Source organism: Micromys minutus (genome assembly GCF_963924665.1).
Source record: "Micromys minutus genome assembly, chromosome: 11".
NCBI lineage: Eukaryota > Metazoa > Chordata > Mammalia > Rodentia > Muridae > Micromys > Micromys minutus.
This window is the reverse complement of record NC_137980.1, coordinates 24,011,211-24,031,487: the sequence shown is the minus strand read 5'-3', so window position 1 is coordinate 24,031,487 and position 20,277 is coordinate 24,011,211. Positions and strand designations below refer to the sequence as shown.

General features: G+C 37.9%; 1 protein-coding gene across 2 annotated transcripts in view; it reads right to left on the bottom strand.

Annotated features, from left to right (window-relative positions):
* Nucleotides 1–20,277, bottom strand: part of EVI5 (ecotropic viral integration site 5) — a 136,782-nt gene that overhangs the window by 20,457 nt on the left and 96,048 nt on the right. For both annotated transcript variants that reach the window (XM_080925648.1, XM_080925649.1), the window contains one exon: nucleotides 6,489–6,584. In XM_080925648.1, coding sequence (XP_080781774.1) covers nucleotides 6,489–6,584 — 96 coding nt within the window. The remainder of the gene's footprint in view (nucleotides 1–6,488; nucleotides 6,585–20,277) is intronic.

The following is a 20,277-nucleotide window of genomic DNA, read 5'->3' as shown; positions in this document are numbered from 1 at the left end:
ATAATTGCTTTAGGATAATACACTGAGGCAGTATCTAAGGCAAGCCTGGGAACTGAATGCTGTTCAAATGCCCACTAACTGGAAGGATATATAAATGAGCTGGCATTTTCAAGTAACAGGCCAAAGACAGACCTAAAACACAGGCCTCCTGGCTCTAAGTCCACAGATGAGTTCTCTAATCAGCATGATGGAGAACAAAGGCACGCACAACCTGGAACAAAAACTAAACAAACAACCCCCCTCTTCACATGCACACAGGCAGGCAGATAGACGGACAGATAATCCTGAACTGTTGTTAAAAACCAAATAAACTGCATGAGCACCAAGTATCTTCTTTCTCTCTGCTTTAATGATGTGTCTGGAAGATCTAGCCTAACAGTCAAAGGGAAAAAGCAGAAGTTAGACAAAGACCAGGAATAATCAGCCTTTAAATATAAGACATTACTAAACCATGAGTTTTCATGCAGAACTGGAGCACCTGAGGACTGAGGGTTTACAGTGTGGGTGATTTTTACTATTCCTAACCAAGCTGAAAGAGCCTGAAGTACACCCTGCAAATGCCACTGTAGATGCTGGCTCTGTAACCACGGTGAGAGTGCACATATAAACTGACATGCTTTCAGGTGCTAATGCTTCACTGTTTCCTATGGAATAGCTAAGAGCTGGCCACTGCATGGTCTTCTCAGAAACGCTGGTGGGCTCTCTCTCACCCCCACTCCATCTGCTAAGAACTGTTACAGAGAAACACAGAATTCACGGTAAGTTTCTTTTCTGACAGTTTCTTACATTTTCCACAAAAATATGGACTACCTGTGTGTTTTATTTTTCATAACCTATGTAGTTTTCTGTTTGTTCGTTTGTTTTTGAGACAGGTTTGCTCTGCAGCCCATGCTGGCCTGGTTACTTTCAGCAATCCTGCCTCACTCTCAACCGCTAGGATTACAATTATAGGCTGCTGCACCTACCTACCCTCTAAGTGACGTGACTCAGTGTCTTTCTCTCTTCTCCCCTTCCCCTCTGGAGACAGCATCTTATTTTGTAATCCAGGCTGGCCTCAGACTCCCAGAAATCCCACTGCCTCCATCCTGAGTGCTGGGTTTATAAATCATCACACTGTCTTACAGTTCCGTCAGATACTTTGTAAAACCATCTCTTAAGACATGTACTGACCAGCACTAAGAAACACTGCTTTGGTACCATACACTTTAGTATAAATATTCCCATGTAATATAAACTACTATTTAGATGCTCACAAACTCAGAATGACAAACTAATGAGGGTCATGGGGGAAAACATGCATGCAGGGGCAGGGGAGACCCAACACTCAGAGAATTCCCATTGGCCAAATATGGGACAATGTGAATTCAAAAAAAAAAGGGGGGGGGGGCTACATCATGAGTTCCTATCACAGTGGCAGGACTCTCAAGAGTGAGCACACTTACGAAGCTGACCACTATTCTCACTGCTGATTTCTACTTAGGTCGACACCGAGCCTCACAGGGAGTATAGCCAAGGACAGTAATGAAGTAGGGGCTGTGGTCTCCCCTTCCTCAACCCCATCAAACCAGCTCAACAGTCTAGTCAGCTCACTTGCCCTGCTCTGTGAGAAGAGTGGCTTGTTTTGAAGATATTTATTTGACCCTTTAAGTCTATGTATCAGGTCCAAACCCAAAGCTCTCTGAACCAGCCACTTGCTCAGATTTCATCCTAGAGATTTCCTTAAATGTTGTTCAGATTTATTTTATCACTTTATATGAATGAGTGTTTATCGAGAATGTGTGTATGTGCCCTATGTGCATACCAGGTACCCTCTAAGATCTGAAGAGGGTTCCAATCCCCTGGTGTTGAAGTTACAGATGGTTGTGAGCCAACATGTGGGAGTTGGGATTGAACTCGGAAAGAACAGCCAGTGTTCTTAACCCGAGTCATCTCTCCACACCCATCCTAGAAATTCTTAGCACATATGGATAATCCCAAGAGATCTTCCTGTTTTTCCTAAATTCTAGCACCTTTCCTTGTTTCTTTTTTTTTTTTTTTTTTTGATTTTGAATTTTTTTCTTTAAGTAGATTTTAAACCATCTTAGCACCTCCCACCAGATCTATTTTTTTAATTCTTATAAATTAACTCCAGTTTCTAATTAGATCAATATTACAGATGACAGACTTCATTAACAAGTTAAAAGTACCTGTAACCTACAACACAAATAGACACACAAACACATGTAGCTAGGCATACCTTCTCTTCATACAACAGAAGATAAGCCTGAAAAATGGTTACAGCAGGCAGCTTGTGTGAAATTATAGTTTTATCCTGAATGTAGTAAATTATATTCTTTTTGAGGCAGGAAATCAGATATACAGCTCTGTATATATATTTTAAAAATAGAACATTCAGAACTTTGGCTACCAGTTAAATTATGACTTCTTCATACAGAATATACTCAACTGTTAAATTATGAAGTCTTCATAAAGAATATACTAAACTGTTAAATTATGACTTTTTCATACAAAATACACTCAACAGTTAAGCTAAACCGCCTAGCTCATCTATAGCTACATTCGATTTGTTGAGTAACACATGTATATGAATTCCGGTAACTATTTCCATCTATTTGTTTCTAGAAATGTCAAATTTGGCTAGAAAATATCAGTTGCCTTTGTCTAGCAATTCACCTCATCTTTTAAAATTTTAGGACAGTTCACTAGAATCTGAGGTATCTGCAAGGTCAGTTAAACAAGTTCCCTGTTTTGGATGAAATAAAAGTCCAAAACCTTCAGAAGAAAGAAAGGGAAAGAACAGAAGGTGAAACTAGATTTCCACTCACCGGATAGTGTGTTCTGAGGGAAGTGATTCACTTTAATTCAAACATAGAGCTTTTTGTATGCTAATAGCATGTCTAGCCACAGATATCCTCAGGTCTATAAAAGGGAAGAGATGCTGTAGATCAAGTCTTTTGCAGGGACATTAATTTGGACTCAGATACCAATTGTATCATTATGAATAAGTCCTTTACTTCTTGGGCCTTAACTTCTTCACATATTTAATGAAATGCAATGAAAAGCTACATATATTTTTAAAACATATCTGGCCTAAAAATACATGAATCTTAAATCTTGTCTTTGAGTACTATAATGGCTTGGGTTATTTGTGTTCCTCAGAGGCTGGCACTAGCAGGAAGTCCTGCAAGTTCTATAAAACGGTACTAGACTGAGAATGTACCCATGGCACAGTGCTTGCTTAGTACCCATAATGCCCCTCTCTCTTGAACAAACGAGGGGGGAGAGATTGAGAAGAGTGGAGGATGGAGAGAGCAAACCAAAGAGCCAGCAAGTGCTGAAAAATTTCATTGTGGGAGTGTCACTAAAGGCACTATAAATGTGGTACCCTGGCATTCCTGGCCTCGAGATGAGGGATTTTTTTTCCCATCACACATTACTGCCTCAGCAAGACCCGAAAGAATTAACAGTCATTGACTGGGACCTACAGATCTGTTGAGCTAAAATACATGTTCTCTGTTTACAAGTTCATTATGTTTAGACATCTCGTTAGTGATGGGACGCTGACTGTACTTTAGGGTTGGAGTAAAGTGTAGTGGGAAAAAAACTTACTACTACTAAACACAAGACCTGGGTTTGAGAACTATATTATTGTAAATAAAAAATTATACTTGGCACAACAATTAAACAGTTTAATATATATATACATATATATGTATAAACACACTAAGATTTATAAACCACAGCAGACATTTGAGGATCTTAAGGTAACTTTCACAGGTGTACAAATATGACTGTTCACTCTGTTCAGGGCACTGTTTAGTCACAAGGAAAAACTACTTGCTCTGAGGCTGGTGTGAGATCCTACTTGGTACACTGACTCACTGGAAGAAAGGTTATTTTAAGGGCATACTTCCTAATCAGAAGCTGCTACACTGGGGAAACTAATCTTTTTCTACTGTAAAAACAAATCACAACTTATAACATAGTATTAATTTTAAACATTAAAATGTTCATAGAAATCAAAAGTTGACCATCAGCAGCTATCAGTACAAACAACAACAACAACAAAAAAAACCTTTTAATTAAAAAGTCCTATTTCTGTTTCAGTTTGCTGATAAGGACGAAAGCAATTCTATTCTTGGCTACTCCTTAATAAACAAGAGAACATTGCTGGGGCCCTAAAAGGATATTGGGTCTTAGAGAACAAGCAGTAGAGAATAAGAAGTTAAAGAAACGAAAGGTGGAGTCCAGCAGGACGGGCCCTGGGTAAAGGAGCACGCTGCACATCCTTGTATGTTGTCTCTGTGTATGTGTGCATGCGATTATATTGCAAATGTCCTTAGAGGCCAGAAGAAGCTGTTTGATCCTGTAAAACTGGCATCTCAGGTGGTGAGCAAACCAATGTGGAACTGACCCCTGCTCTCTGAAGAGTGGCAAGTGCCCTTAACAAGTTATTTCCCCGGCCCCTCACTTGTAAACTAATACAAGAGAATGGAAATATCAAAAAATGAAACATTGTGTCAAAGTAGAAAGGTACTTTCTAGTTTAAAAGGCTCACCAGAACTCTTCTGCTCAGTCCACCCTCCCTTCTGAAGACTTGGTCACGTTAACTCAGGTCCTGCCTCCACTGAGCTCCTACCATGTTTTCAGGTTCAGTTTGGAGCCTCTGTGTGTGGTCCCAGCTGGTCCACATGTCCACAGCCCATATGTCTATCAGGAGCCTTCTTAAGCCCAGGATTTTGGCCATTCAGAACTGTATCTCATCACAAATTTAGAGTCTTTAATTTGGATCTAGTTCTTTAACAGGACACTTTACTCTGAAGATTAGTTTTCTCTTCAAGTTTATACAAGAAGCTGCTTCCACAGCCATTAATATATAGACAGACAACAGCTCACACATGCACACCTAATTAGTGAGTGACGCACACCTAAAATCCCAGTGTCCAGAGGCTGAGGCAAAAGGATTGAAAGTCTGAGATCAATCTAGATGACAAAGCAAGATTCTGCCTCCCAAATCAATCAATCAATCAATCAATCAACCAATCAATCAACCAATTAAAGCCAAATCTTGTGTGAATAATTTCCTCTCTATCTTGCAACTTTTATGGGTTTTTTTTTTAAGGTACTGCATGTGATAAGCAAAATTAATGTCTATTGATTAATTAGGCTAGTATTAGAAATACAATCAATGTATATATAACTTTTAATCCAACAATATTGTTTTTTTTATACTTTATGGGAAATTGCTTTATTTTAGTCATAATTTCTTAAGAACATCCTCTGAGCACAAAGAGAAGTTCCCAGAGAATTTACAGAATACCACAAGGACAGAGATGAAACACAAGCTATTTGTTTAATACACACTAATAGGTAAAGATTATACATAAAATCTGCCCTCCCAAATATTACCATGGCCAATAATACTAATATTATTAAAATACTAATTGTTTATATATTTAATATATAATACTAATATAATACCAATACTATCATATAATATTAATTATACTAATATTGATAGGAATGTTCCTATCCCAAAGAAAACTGAAGTGACCCCCATGTAAATATGTCCAGTTTGTTTAAGTTTTCTTTCCTTTTCACTGGGAATTCCCTCTTAAACTAACTCCCTGCAGAAAGTTACTTCAACACTCAGCCTTCAACTGAAGGATGTGAGTCCAGCAAAGGGCAATGTCCACACTTGTTCCTTTGAGGGTCAGAGTCATATAGTGGCCAAGGAGTTTCCTTTTGTCTTCATTCTTTACAGCAAGTCAAGTTTATGCTATCTGTCAAATGATATTACTGCGAAAAAACATTACTAAGAGACAGTTTTACCTACAATGCTGAATGTGTATCATGAGAGAATAGTAACGAACAGGAAGTGACCTAAGCTGCACCAACAAACAGGTTCTCTCCCATCATGAGAGATTAGTTTAAATAATTTAGCCTAAGAGCTAGTCAAATTCTGACAAATTCCACTGGCTGAATGTCAGAGATTCTAGGTGTCAGTTTAAAAAGCATTCAAATACCAAGAAATCTGTTTAACTGATATTAGGCAAGTATCCTTTTTTGCAATCTCAGTAAGAACGCCGTAAAGGGGAAAGGAGGCCAGAGGGAAAAGATGACCCTCCCCAAGCCCCAAAAATGGCAGCACCACAAATCTAGTCAGTTAGGTGTAAGGAAAAGTTTAATATAACCAAAGTATATTAAGACTCAGGCAACCACCAAGTGTTTTCAGATCACAATAAAAATATGATACATGTCAGGGATTGACCATTTTAAGTTAGTATTAAAAGTTTAGGGAAGACAAAACCTTAATATTTGAGCATAAAAATCTTTGCTTATAAAGGCAATCTTCTAAGGTGCTCTTAATGAGAATCATGAATTCATAGAAACAGTTAGCATTAAAAGGTCAGTAATAATGTGTCACACCGAGAGAGGAAGGAAGGAAGGAAGGAAGGACTATGTGAAGACCAACACTTCTCACTCACCTCATGCGTCAGCTCAGCTATCTGCTCCTTCAGTTCCCGAATATACTGGTTAGAGTCCGACCTGTTAAGCTGTCCTTGGAGCTCGCCCTCTTCTTTCTGTTTGTGACAATACAACAAAGCAAAACCAGTGGACAAGTTTTACATCATGAAATAAGATATTTCAAGACCTAGAGCAGCAGTTTAGTTAGCCAAATTCTGAACAAATCCATTCTATCACTAGGAAAGAATTCAAAATAAATTAAACCGAGTGCTTCTAAAATGTGGCTAATGGGTGTTGACAAACCACACACCTTATAAAATAACCCTTGAAAAAGGTCAATAATTATATCAAACAGATCCTCTGATGGCAAAGTTACCCCAAACTTAAAGGCCATTTATGCAATTATTTTCTTAGGCACTTGTTTTTCTACCGAATATAGAAGCCTCGTCAAAAACTCCCAACTGGAGTTCAAGTTATACCTGAAGTCTTTTGCAGAAACAGAAGTTCCCCAATTCTAAAAAAGGAATAATTAACTGTGATGTTCCTGTTAAATTTGCTCAGAATGTACACTGGGAATCCAGGATATAGCTAATTTTTAAGATGCTGCAGGGGCTGAAGAAATGGCTCAGCAGTTCTGAGCATGCACTGCTCTTGAAAATGACCCAGAGTTCAATTCCCAGTGTCCTTGACAACAACAGCCTGCTAGGTCAGCCTCAGGGGATCTGACATAGCAGATGCTCTCCTCCTGAGTCTTCAGACAACTGCACTCACATGTGCACACCCCACACAGACCGACACGCACACTAATAACTGAAACTTATGAACACGTAAATTAAGTCTTTAGAAGAGGCTGGCCTCAAAGTCAAGATCTGCCTGCTCATGTGTCCCCAGAGCTGAGATTAAAGCTATGTGCCACCAAGACTGGCCAGTTTTCTTATACCATGAAAAGTACAGTCTCTAGATAATGGGCTCCTTAAAGAGCGAAAACAGTTTTAAAATATTCCAAAATGTTCACAATTAGGAAACTATGTATTGATGCTTTAAATGTTTAGAAGCTGGTATCTAGAGGTAACTGCTCAAAGTACTAAGTCACTCCTGAGACCAAAAGAGGACAGCTTACTTTTAACAGTAGCCAATCATTCTGTTTCATTTCTTAAGTATCTATCTCAAAGGCACAGAACACGAACAGTAAAGAAAAAGAAGAGTTTACTAGTGAGTGAGCCACTGAACTTCAGTGTGCTACATGGCTCTCTTATCCCAAGGTCTTCTTGGCTCTACACCAACTCCACCTCAAACTGTTGCCTCTTCAAAGTGGGAAAAGTCTGGAGTAAAGGGGAGCCAGCCAGCAGAAAGCAAGACTGCAGTGAGAACAGGCTGTGAGGACAGAGGGTGCTCACTGAGAAGAATATGACACCTTTGCTCTGGAGTAAGCCACTGTCCATCCATGGAAGGTAACAGTCACCAATCAGATGTCTTCAATGATCCTCTTCTGTACCTGTATCTAATTTTCATGTCTCGTCATATTTATAATCTTGATTAAATACATTATAAACTCCCTAGGAAGATATAAGCTGACATCAAACTCAACACAAATAAGATGATTAACCCAAGATAAGCTCTTAGACTGTGAGGAAGAAAAGACCTTAGGTTTGAGGGGCTGGAGCATGAACAGCAGTCTTAACTTATATCCACTCTCTCCTACAGGGACACTTGCAAAGGAGAAACTATATCAGCCTGTTTAAAACAACTGAGCCCAAAGATGTTTCATCCAAACTCGGTTTGGCTGAAAATCAACTTGGTAGAGCAGGTGATGAAGTTTGAAGGACAGGTGGCACGGATGAAAATGAGGGCATCTGAAAACTCCCCGATGAGGGATGACGACAGGGCTCAGTGGTAAAGAGCACTTTCTCTTGCAGAGGACTGGGGTTCAATTCTCAACACACATACATCGTGGCTTATGACATCTGTGACTTCAGTTCCAGGGAATCTGACGCCCTCTGATCTCCATAGGCAGTGTGCAAACATGTGGTCTACTCAGACACACTGAAGCAAAACATTCATAAAATATAAACAAACCAACCTAAAACAAAGTTTTTTTAAAAAAGGAAGGATTTTAATGAAAACAATCTAAAATATGTATTAACTTCCTCCCCCAAACCAATAAAACCCCCAAACAAAATGAACAAAAAAAAACAAAGACAAACCTCAGTGGTGCCTAGCAGAGGTGAGGTCCTAGGTTTAATCCTCAGTACCACAAAACCAAACAATAACAAAATAAAAACAAGCAAACAAAAATAAAAACAAAAGCATGCTCCTTGAACTTGTACTCCCTGGACAAAAGAAATTTCCAAGAAAAATGCTATATTCAATTAAGTCAAATGGATACGGTGGATAAAATATGTATGTTTAAAGGTGCCTTGGAAAATGAGTTACAGCTGTTAACACATGCAGGGTTAACCGAGGAAAAAACAATTCAGCAGCTCCATTTTAATCTCAGTATGTCTCTCACCTACCACCAGCAGCACCAAGACTTGTTACAGACACACCTGTTAAAGGCTGGTGTCTGGAGGCTACGCTCCACTTAAGGAGAGATCAATGATATTCTAAAAGGGGAAACAGAGTCAGAAATAGCCTAAATAATGGCAAATGTATAAATGACCTCGTACAAATTCTTGATTTTTAATGTTGTACAAACAGACTTTCATTTAAGTATTACTTTAAAGCTTTATAGTAAATAACTTTTCAGTATAAAAGCAGAATATATATTCACAATGTAAAATATATTAAAGACCTGCATATTCTAAGAATTACACATTAACTACATATCACTTCTAAAACAGTTTATTCAATTATCTAATGTTTAAGGTTTTTTTCTAAGTATTTTTATGGCTTCCTATTTTCAAGTAGTGTCATATGTTTGTTTCTGATAAGAAAGTGGGAAATGTCAGCTACACTAATAAATTTACCAGAGACTTGCATTCTTGAGGTTTTCTTTTGGTCTAGCTGATAACAATAGATCGCAGGCTCACTGGTTTACTAAGTAAAAACAATTAGTAAAGAGAGAGGTTCAGTGTATCAACACTCCATGTGTTCACCAAGAAGACTCTTGCACACACACTTCCTGTCAGATCATAAATGAGGCTTCAGAGTGTGTAAAGTAGTCATTCCAATAGGCATACACACACACCCCATCAGCTTTACCAGAAGAATGCCCCCTTAGGATTTTAATTAAGCCGTAAGCCAAAGATCCTGTGTATAAAGCTTGTAACTAAAAAAAATCAACAATCACCTCATTTAAGTGTTCAGGAGCAAAGAATAATAAAACTTACTTTGAAATGCATCAAAAGTATAGAATACCTTAGAGATGAACATCTAATAAAGCAGTGTCACAGAATAAGGACAGTGAGAGGTGTGTTAGTTACAGTGTTCTCATTCTGTCTGTATATTTTCATAGTCTCAGAGGAAAGAAATCACTGTAACACAAAACAATTCATCCCTCCTTTCCTCACACCACCTGCTAAGAAGGCTTTGCACTATTCTATATTTTTATCAGAGAGAAAATGTCTACCCTCCAATGGTTTGCTGGCCTTGCATTTAAAATCTACCTTTTGTACTAAACATGGTGGCCCATGTCTATAATCCTAGCACTGGGCAGCTAGAGCCAAGAGTATCATTAGTGTAAGACTTGTCTGAAGGGGTACAGAGCTAAACAAAAAGTTCTCAATTGAATGGCTGAGATGCATCTAAGGAAGTGCTCGACATCATTAGCCATCAGGGAAATGCAAATCAAAACAACCCTGAGATTCCACCTCACACCAGTCAGAATGGCTAAGATCAAAAATTCAGATGGCAGCAGATGCTGGTGAGGATGTGGAGAAAGAGGAACACTTCACTGTTGGTGGAGTTGTAAACTGATACAACCACTCTGGAAATCAGTCTGGCGATTCCTCAGAAAATTGGACATAGTACTACCTGAAGACCCAGTTATTCCACTTCTGGGCATATACCCCAGAGACACTCCAACATACAACAAAGACACATGCACCACAATGTTCATAGCAGCCCTATTTATAATAGCCAGAAGCTGAAAAGAACCCAGATGTTCTTCAGTAGATGAATGGATATAAAAATTGTGGTACATTTACACAATGGAGTACTACTCAGCCACCAGAAACAATGACTTTATGAAATTCTTAAGAAAATGGTTGCATCTAGAGAATATCATCCTGAGTGAGATAACCCAGTCACAAAAGAACAGACATAATATGCAGTCACTGATAATTGGATACTAATCCCAGAAAGCTCTGAACACCCCAGAAACAACTCAGACTATATGAAGTTCAAGAAAAGAAAAAGAAAATGAAAAACCATTATGCTTAATCTTTACACACCAAGAAAACTTTGACTAATTCCAGGTTACATCTTGTTTTACATGTACTTTATGCTCATTGTAACGAGTAAGATCTTAATGCACACTATCAAACCTTTAAAAAAAACCAAGTACTGACAAAAATGTATTCGTATACTTTTATGCAAAAATGCTTAAAATCTATACATTTATCTTTGTTTTTTTAAATAAAGTTGTTCAATGAAAAAAAAAAGACTTGTCTGAAAAATTAAATCCTGTCATGGAGGCGAGGTGTGTGTGTTGGGAGTTTCTACCTTTTGAAGGCTGGTAGCTTAGCACAACTCAGAGACACAACAGCTGTCTATCATCTGAGAAGATGCCGTGGGTTGGCTCCCCAGCACACTTGCACAGAAATAAATAAAAATCTACATGTTGTTCCAATAACAAATGCAACTTTCAGTATATTTTTCTGGGAATTTAATATGAAGAGCTATAGAGACTAAGCTATACCTTCTCCAAGATTTTTGTAAACAGAAGTGTTCTGCATTTGTTTTTAAAATATTTGCATACACATAATGAGAAGTCTTTGAGACAAAATTCAAGTCACAACATGAGATTTATGTGTTTAAAATGTTTGTACTTGTTCCTAAGCCTGTAGCCTTACATGTGAGAGGGTGCTTTTCCTCTGAGTTATATCCCCGGCCCACTTTTGTTTTTCATTTTGAGATGGTTCTTACTAAGCTATGAAGACTAGATTTGAAGCTCAGACCTTGAGCTTGTGATCTCCTGCCTCAGTCTCCTAAGTGCTAGAATTACATAGTAAACAATCAGCACATAAACACTTTATATATTCATTATCCACATATACTGAAAATACCTTTCAATGAATTTTTAATGTAGAGATCTGTAGGTTATGCATAGAATTTTCCATTTGCTGTACTATACCAGCTTCAAAAAAGTTTATTTTTAGATTTTCAGATTAGTGAAATCTAACCTGTATCAAATGCCCAGACTAAGAGAATACTGTCCAAAACTTCCAACAAAAGTTCTGAAAGTCACTCTATTTGAGTAATCACTGCAAACTACCAAATGATAGACTTGTGTGGTCTAGACTCTACCCGCCAACCTCCTGGGCCAGGACATAAGATTAACCCGCTCACGCTGCATAATGGGAACAGGTGAAGACCATAGAATCTTCTTCAATTACAGAGAAGTATGACAGCCTGCTCTAAAATTAGATGCTGGGGCTAGGTGTGCCGTTTAGTGCTGAGTGCCTGCACTGCACAAGGAGCCACGCTCAAGCTTCAGAACATATTAAAAACAACAGCAGCCTCCACACACTAAAGAAGCTAACTTCTTATTTTATACAATTTATTTGTCATACAGGCTAAGTATTCCCAATTAAAAAAAAAAAATCCAAAACCCAAAATGCTCCAAAATGAACCACTCTGAACACTGCCATGCTGCGACAAAAGGAGATTCTACTTCTAAATGCATGTGATTGTGACTGAGGGAGACTCGGCTGCTGGCCACCTCAGCATCATAATAACACCTCTAGAGGCTAAAGTAACAAAGAAGGCAGAGCCTACAGAATCATGGTTAACAGAAAATTAGATCTCAAATCACGGATTCCTGCAGCCCACTCTATCTCTTAACTTCTCAGTTATAAGAGTAAATGATTCTTTATCACATAAGCCAATTTAGGTTGATTTTCTGTTAGCTACAGTAAAAAGAATACTCTAAATAAATTTTTTCAAGTTTTTGTTAGTAACTGAATATAATACTATAAACTATGGTAGAAATAGTTTAAACAGCGATGTCAAAGATATTTATACAATACTATCCCTTGGAGTTTTTAGAGACTGAAAAATCCACTCATGATCTGAATTCTAAACATCTTAGATTAGGGTTTGAAAGTATGCTTTGCAAGTTATAGCAGGGGAAAATGTTAGATAGTCAGGGTGCAGACCTATGTGAAATGTACTGGCTTCTACCACCTTTGAAAATATGTAACTTCAAACATTAGTTTAAAAATTTGAAGTATATGCCATTTATGTACACAAAATATCTTACAAATTTTAAGTTAGGATAATCACATGTTGTCTCCCAAGGATCTGATGCAATCCCTGTCAGTGTGCAGTGCTTGCTTAAGCAAATCTCGGAGCTCGGGCTCATCCAAGCTATGCAGTAAGATCCTGTCTCAACCAATGAGAAACTAAGTCAAGTGATATCCCACTACAGATGTTAGTGTAATTTTACATATAATAGATGAGATGAACACTTTACAGTCTGCCACTACAGTAAATGGTCAGGATTCATAAACGTATTTACCGAGAATCTACATCTGCAGGGCAGATGTATTAAGGACACAGACAGGAAAGAGCCACCAGGGTCTTTGGGTTCCTCTCCAGTTCTGCCCCAGTCTCGCTTCACAGTGGCCTCCATGCTGCTTGAGGCTGCTCGGGTTCTCTCTGCAGTCAGCTCAGTTTTAAACTCAAACCTCTTTCCTAGTTAATCCAGCTTTCGACGGGGTTTCTCTGTGTCGTCCCGGCTGGCCTGGAACTACTTCTGTAGACTGTAAACTCAGAGATCCACCTGCCTCTGCCTTCTGAGAATCGGGGATTAAAGAGCCACCCTACCTGGCTCGGAAAATACTAAAATTTGCTAATGTATAATAAGGAACTAAAAAAAAACTGTTTAGGATATAAGTCCAGACATAAGAATCTGGTGACTAAAAATTAAGAACTATTCTAAAGAATGAAGAAAAATCAAAGATTTAGTAAGCAAAATAATTCTCTGGCCACAGAAAAGTATCAGTGTCCGTGGAGAGAAATGACAACAGTAGAAGAAAACTTACTTATTTTATCCCCTAATCACAGGAAGCTCTGATGAGAGGAAGCATGAGGAAGAGACAAAATGTGCTGAGGATGTGTCACACTGATGTCACTGGAACTGAGGAAACTGTGTACGGCTGTGCGTCAGGTCAGGGCAGAGAGCACATTCTATTCAGAAGTACCTTCTCCTATACTTGCCGGTCTCCAACACACCATTCCAAGCTGAAAATGGAGTGTGGTGCATCAAGCCAGAAGGTTAGAAGAATGTTGAAAGGACAGTGTTTGCATGTCACCGTGCAGCGAACACAAGAGAAAGATGGCATCACGCTGCTGTGAGAAGTGGCTAGGAAGATGCAGCTAGCAGGACTAACTCAAAATGCTGAGGCACAAAAGAAGAACAGGCACCTCACGCTTGCTAGAGTCTAGAAGTTTAGCCAGACCAACCCCTAAGAGAAACTGCAGTGGGCACGTCTGAAGGCCATTCTTGTTTGTCTTCATCTGTTTCAGTGTTGGTTATAACTTACCTATCTCGAACAGGAAGGGCACTTCCTTAGACAGGAAGATAGTTGATTTTAAAAAGCCGTCTTTCAACCTACAGGTTTTAAAATATTCTACATAATCAGACAACAAAGTCTTTAAGATTTCTGACCCATTAGCTCCTAAATGATCTATCAGATGCAGAGCCCAGGAAACAAAAACCTCAAAGGACCATGAGGCAAATGGCAAAGTACCTAGTTTTTCATTCCATCTGCTTACATTTCCCTGACTTTCTGACTTTTCAAAGTTCTCAAACTGATAGAAGAGCTGAGACAACCACATAATACCTGTCCTTCATCTCTATGCAATAAACATTTTATCTCAACTGTTTTACTTCTTTCTCCAGCTATATATTATGCACACAGATTTTCGTGGCCCACTGGACATAAAATGCAGATTTTATGACATTTACGTACTTCCATCATGCATTGTCTGAGGACAAGAAGGTGCTCTTTATAACTCGACCTACATATATCACAAATCTCTAAATTAGCAATAATTCCACAATACCATCAAACCTGTTCTTACTCAAACCTCCCCAAAAGGACTAAAAAATGCTTTATTTATTGTCCAGAATCAACAAAATTTGTGCTTGTATCTGGTACTTTACTACCTTTTAGCCTTGTTTTATATATAACAACCTCTCTACATTTTTAATTGTTAATTTTAAGGCTATAAATTATTCAGTTAAAACAGCACTCCAAAGTCTAATAAAACTCCAAATAAAACAGTTTTAAAATTACGTTTTCAAAACAAAGAAAAACCAGAATGAAGCAAATATAATGTATATCAAAAGGCTGGTTTAGAAATTAGGCATGTGGTATGTGTCCATAGTCCTACTAAACTGAGCTAGCTACACACAAAGTATGTTTTTAGAGACAAATGTTTGCTATGTAGTTCAGGCTAGTCCAAACTGGACATTTTCTTATCCACATCTCCTGAATTATAGCCATTTGATTACACATTCAAGATACAACTTGGGGGGAGGGGACTTGCCATGTAATAGGCATTGAGAACTAAATGACACCAAGTGGTTACATACCTGAGGGACTGTTTGTTTCTGAGACAGGGTCTTAAAGCCTTGGCTGCTCTACAAATTCCTATGCCGAATATATTGGCCTTAAACTCAGAGATCTGTGGACCCCTGCTTTCTGAGTGCTGGATTAAAGGTGTGGTCACCGTGCTGGCCAACAGTTAATTTTTAAAAAGATCACTAAACACTGAGAAGAACCTACAGAATAAAATACCGAGCCTTACATTGGCTTGTTGAATAAAGGGGCTGCCATGCTGCTAGACTGGTCTCAATCCTCAGAAAACAAAGGGGGAACTGACCCCTAACGTTGTCTTCTGACCTATAAGCCACAGCTCATCCTAGCACACACTCAAACACAGAGTATAATGAAGAGGTGAAAATAACCTGGGGAGGAGCAGGTTGCTTAATACAGGTTTCGGGGGAGCTCTGTGAGTCACTGGAAGGCTCTAGGCTGAAATTCAAATAGTGAAAACGAGTCAGACAGAAAAAATATCATTCAGCAAAGACTTTGAAATATGAGGAACAGCAAGAGCAACAGCCTTCATATAAAAAAATAAATAAATAAAAACAGCTGGGTGTGGGCATGAAGGGAACACCTTTATTCCCAGCACTGGAGAGGCAGAGACAGGTGGATCTCTTTGAGTTTGAATTCAGCCTGGTTTACACAGTGAATTCCAGGACAGCCAGGGCTACACAGCAGAGAAGATCAAAGGCAGGCATGGCTGAACCTTGCTTGGAAGGCAAACATGGCTAACCTGCACAAAAGAAGCATGCAGAGCCAAGCAGCCCAAGGACTCCTGAGACAGACAGGGAGCTTTGCTGGTAACATACTTTGTTGCTTTTGGAAGCAACATTTGGAAGTTATACTTCTTTGTTTTCTTTCTAGCAATGGTTACCTTAAAGAACTTAAGGTAATTTAAGTGTGTGATTATTTAAAAGTCACAACAATCAGGTAATTCATACAGAGAAAAGAAAAGATGTCCTAGGCTCTACCATTTCTGTACCATCAGGTTTTCTATTTGCCTAAGAGGCAACACTGTAACATTTTTATGAGGTTTACTATAAACACTTTGAATTCATTTAAAGACAAACATATTTCTTTTTAAAATGAATGGTCAGAACCAAATTTATTTAAATATGTACGTTAATATATACATTACATGTATAAAAGTATATTTTAATTTAAAATTTTATATTCTTGTTTGTATATGCAACATGTATGTATGAACCTTCTGGACTGTACTATGAGCTGGGAACCAAGCTCCACTGGAAGAGCAGGCAGTGCTCCTGACTGCTGAGCCAGTTCCCCAGGCCCCGTGTGCATGCTTTTAAATGTGCAAAATGCATAGATACTCTCCATAGTATACTTTTCACACAGTAATAATACACTATTTCAAGTTCGCTCTTTTCCATTTAATATGTCTTGTAATTATTTATTCTTCCTAAAAGATGTGTATGAATTCATAGAATATAACCATTCTATTGATGGGAAAGATTACCAATTGTTAAAAACATGGTAACTTGGTGCACTTTCTAACACTAAAAGATATACAATATACACACATAAATACACACCATCAAGCAAAATAAAAATACTATGTTAAAAGTAATTTCGTATCTAGGCATTGTACACACCACAAAAACAAACATATTGTGTTAAAAGTAATTTTGTAGCTATGCCTCTATCTTAAGACTTCAGTAAGAACAAAGAAGGTTGGCAAGGTGGCCAACAAAGAAAAGTACTTGTAGAAAAGCCCAAGTCTGAGCTAAAAGATGAGAAGAAAGGACTCTACGAAGTTGTCCCATGTTCTCCATGTGGGCATGGTGTGTGCACACACCCACATTCATATCCACACGCAATAACGTGAACAAAAATTTAAAAAGAACACAAAATAAATCTGAAGTAGAAAGAAATAGAAACAGTGATTAATGAAATAGATTTATAAATATTTGGAGACAGTCATGGTGGCACATGCCTGAATTCAGCACTTGAGATGAAGCATAAGGATCTTGAATCCGAAGCCAGCCTGGGCTACATAAGACCATGTCTCATAGGAAAACGAGATGCTCAGTGTGTACTCTTGCGGCAGTTTACTAGTATCATATCAGCATGGTTTCTAGATTACATGTATGTAGTGGCTACCCAGCTCCACTGGCTTTCCCCTTCTTGAGTTTTCTTCAGATATCTGATACACAAGCAAAATTTTCACCTAAATCACAGTTATTAAAATTTTATATTACTTCTAGAATTTGAAATAATTATTTAACAAACCTTGATAATTTGTATTGTTAGTTAAAATGACAAACACTGGTTATAAGTAAATATCACAACTCTAAGGGAAATAACTGAAACAACTAGTAATCTCACCCAAGTTCTTTTCATAAAGATTTCAAAATAAATCTAAGGTTATGCATAGGATGTGGGTTTTCTCTGGGAGTAGTATTACAGAAGCTCTGTGGTATTAGCAGGGTCATGACACAACACAGGTTGCAAGAGTAGAGCTTACATTTTAAAAGTATTTTATTACAGCCGCAGAGAAAAAACTCGACAAAAGAAGAGGTTGGAGTCCACAGAGGCAGAGCCAAGCTCTCCCCTCAGAACCACTTTGCTCTACAGAATACTTTTAAAAAGCCATCTTCTAACTATTTTAAAGGTTAAATATCATTTTATGGCTATGTTATGAAACTAGGCTCAACGGTCAGAAAGGCCACAATATTAATTACAGCATAGTTAGAATTGTTGTGTTCTAATTCGTTATTCTCAATTCATCTATTACAGCCAAAGGTCTTATGCGTTTAACTGCACTGAGTGATGCAAGACAGTTGGCAGGTAGCACACCAGGAAAGTGATACTGAAGCATGGAGAACAACCACTAACTTCAATAGTTATTACTGATTTACAACTCATCCCAAGGAAAAAAGTTAATCAGAACAGTAAATGTGGTAAGTGGTAACCTCTCCATGACTTTGAGGTGACTCATTTGAAACATCTAAAAACAAATCACACTAATCTTGTGTGCAACTGATGAATCCTCAGAACAGTTTCCTGTCATTTAAAGTCATGAGCACAAAGTTTGAATAGTCTTTTTAGTAACCAGTAGAAAATGAAAACACATTTGAATATCTATAAGATATGAGTTCTGAAAAGTACAGAAGGAAGAAAAGAAGCCAGACTTATTTTTTCTAGCATTTTCAGTGCTAAGTTTGACTTACAAAGAGAAACTAGTATTTTAGAGTGACATTTCTGACAAGATTGGACAAATATACATGTTAAAAGATCAGCCTTAGATTAAGTGCTAGAAAATGTTTCTTATAAATTGTAGTTTAACTGACAGTGAATTACTTTTGTTACAGATAGTTAAAAATCTACATAATTCTGAGTTTGTAAAACTATGAAATCATATAACTTACATTAGACATTATTTGGAATAATCTTAAGTTTAAAGAAAAATTGATAAGGTTTTTCCATGTAACCAAGCACTTCCCTGTCAAGTGCTTGCAGAGTGCCCACTAGAGAATTTGTGCAGGAAGAAGACCCTAATATGCAGCATACAAATCCTAACGACAAGACAGCAGGCAGGGGGAGATAGTCTCTACACCCAGCTATCTTCGTTGAGATAGTTACAAACTAGATATTTCTACATTTTAAAATGCCCAAAGTAAAAGTCCTAAAAGACAAATATTTTATAATTTAATTAAGTTGTTCAAAAGGGAAACAATAAATAAATAAGCTTGAGGATCAGATGGAATCTTATCAAACAAAAAAGAAGTTTGTCAGCTATAACATAGCATATAAATTACCACCCACTGTGTAACTATTTATTTAGGAAGCTGGAAAGTACAATCAATTACAAAGCTTTGTGGTAAATTCCATAATTCAGAAATCACACTGTAATTTCACACAATTAAAAGGATTACAATTTTAAAGGTGGTAGCAAAGACCTTATCACTTCCTTTCTGTCTCTGTCAAAAGTGCATGCTGCTCTGGGCACACTGATTTAAACCTAGATTCCATATTCTCTGTCAGAACAGAATTGTGAGTGGGTGTTTTCTAAGCCAAGAGTGGTTGGGGTATTGCCCATCTGAGGCATCCCTAGAGGTTATCTGTTGGGCAAACTAGAAAAAGTAGGTAAATGTTACTAAGTACCAGGAACAGAACCAAAGTTGGGTTTGAGTAGACCCATACCATTTTAAATGAAAACTTTCCGTTATTTGTAACATAGCAGTACAAACCTAAAGACAACATGCTTATTTTTTTTTTAAATCACCAAAATACAAACTCAGTTCCAGGGCTAAGAATCAGGAAGCATGGTTGAATTCTCACCTATTTTCCTCAATAGAGCTAAAGTGAACTTTTCTATGCCTTGTCCCTCTACTTGAAAAGTACACATATTGTCAATGTAAAAACAGAGTGCAAACAACATTTGGATCCACAAAGCACTGGAAAACACCAACAAGAGAAAAGGTGATTTTTGCCATTTCCCACAACTCTAAAGATGATACATTCTTACACAAATTATTCTAAACAAAGTTTATTTTAAGCATTTTAATAGGCTAAAATGTTATCTAACTGATCCCTGATATACTCAAACCCTTTCAGTGATTTTCCATGTTGCTCAGAGAAAAGCCAAAGTTCTTAGGTTCCACATAGCAGGTCCTGTTTACTTCTCAGACTTCCTCCTCCCTTGTCAGAACCAGAGTCTGCTCACATTTGTTCTTTACTTTGGACAGGCCCTTGTCTTTACTCTTAGCAGTGAATTCTTTACCCAAATCTGCCTCTCTTACTTTGTTGCTTTTTATTTTTAATTGTGTGTGTTTGCTAGTGTGGGGTGTGTGTGTGTATGTGTACAGGTCAGAGGTGTCAGGGACTTCTGGAAGAGCAGCATGTGCTCCTTACCACTGAGCTCTCCAGCCTTGTATGCAGGCCTTCAAAGCTTTGTTTAAATGTCCCTTCCTAGGAGCCTTGCCTGATGACATTAATAAAGGAGCAGCAGTCTTACCTCAGCACCTTCTTTTCTTCTATTCTCACTGTGACTTTCACCATCTAAACTACATAC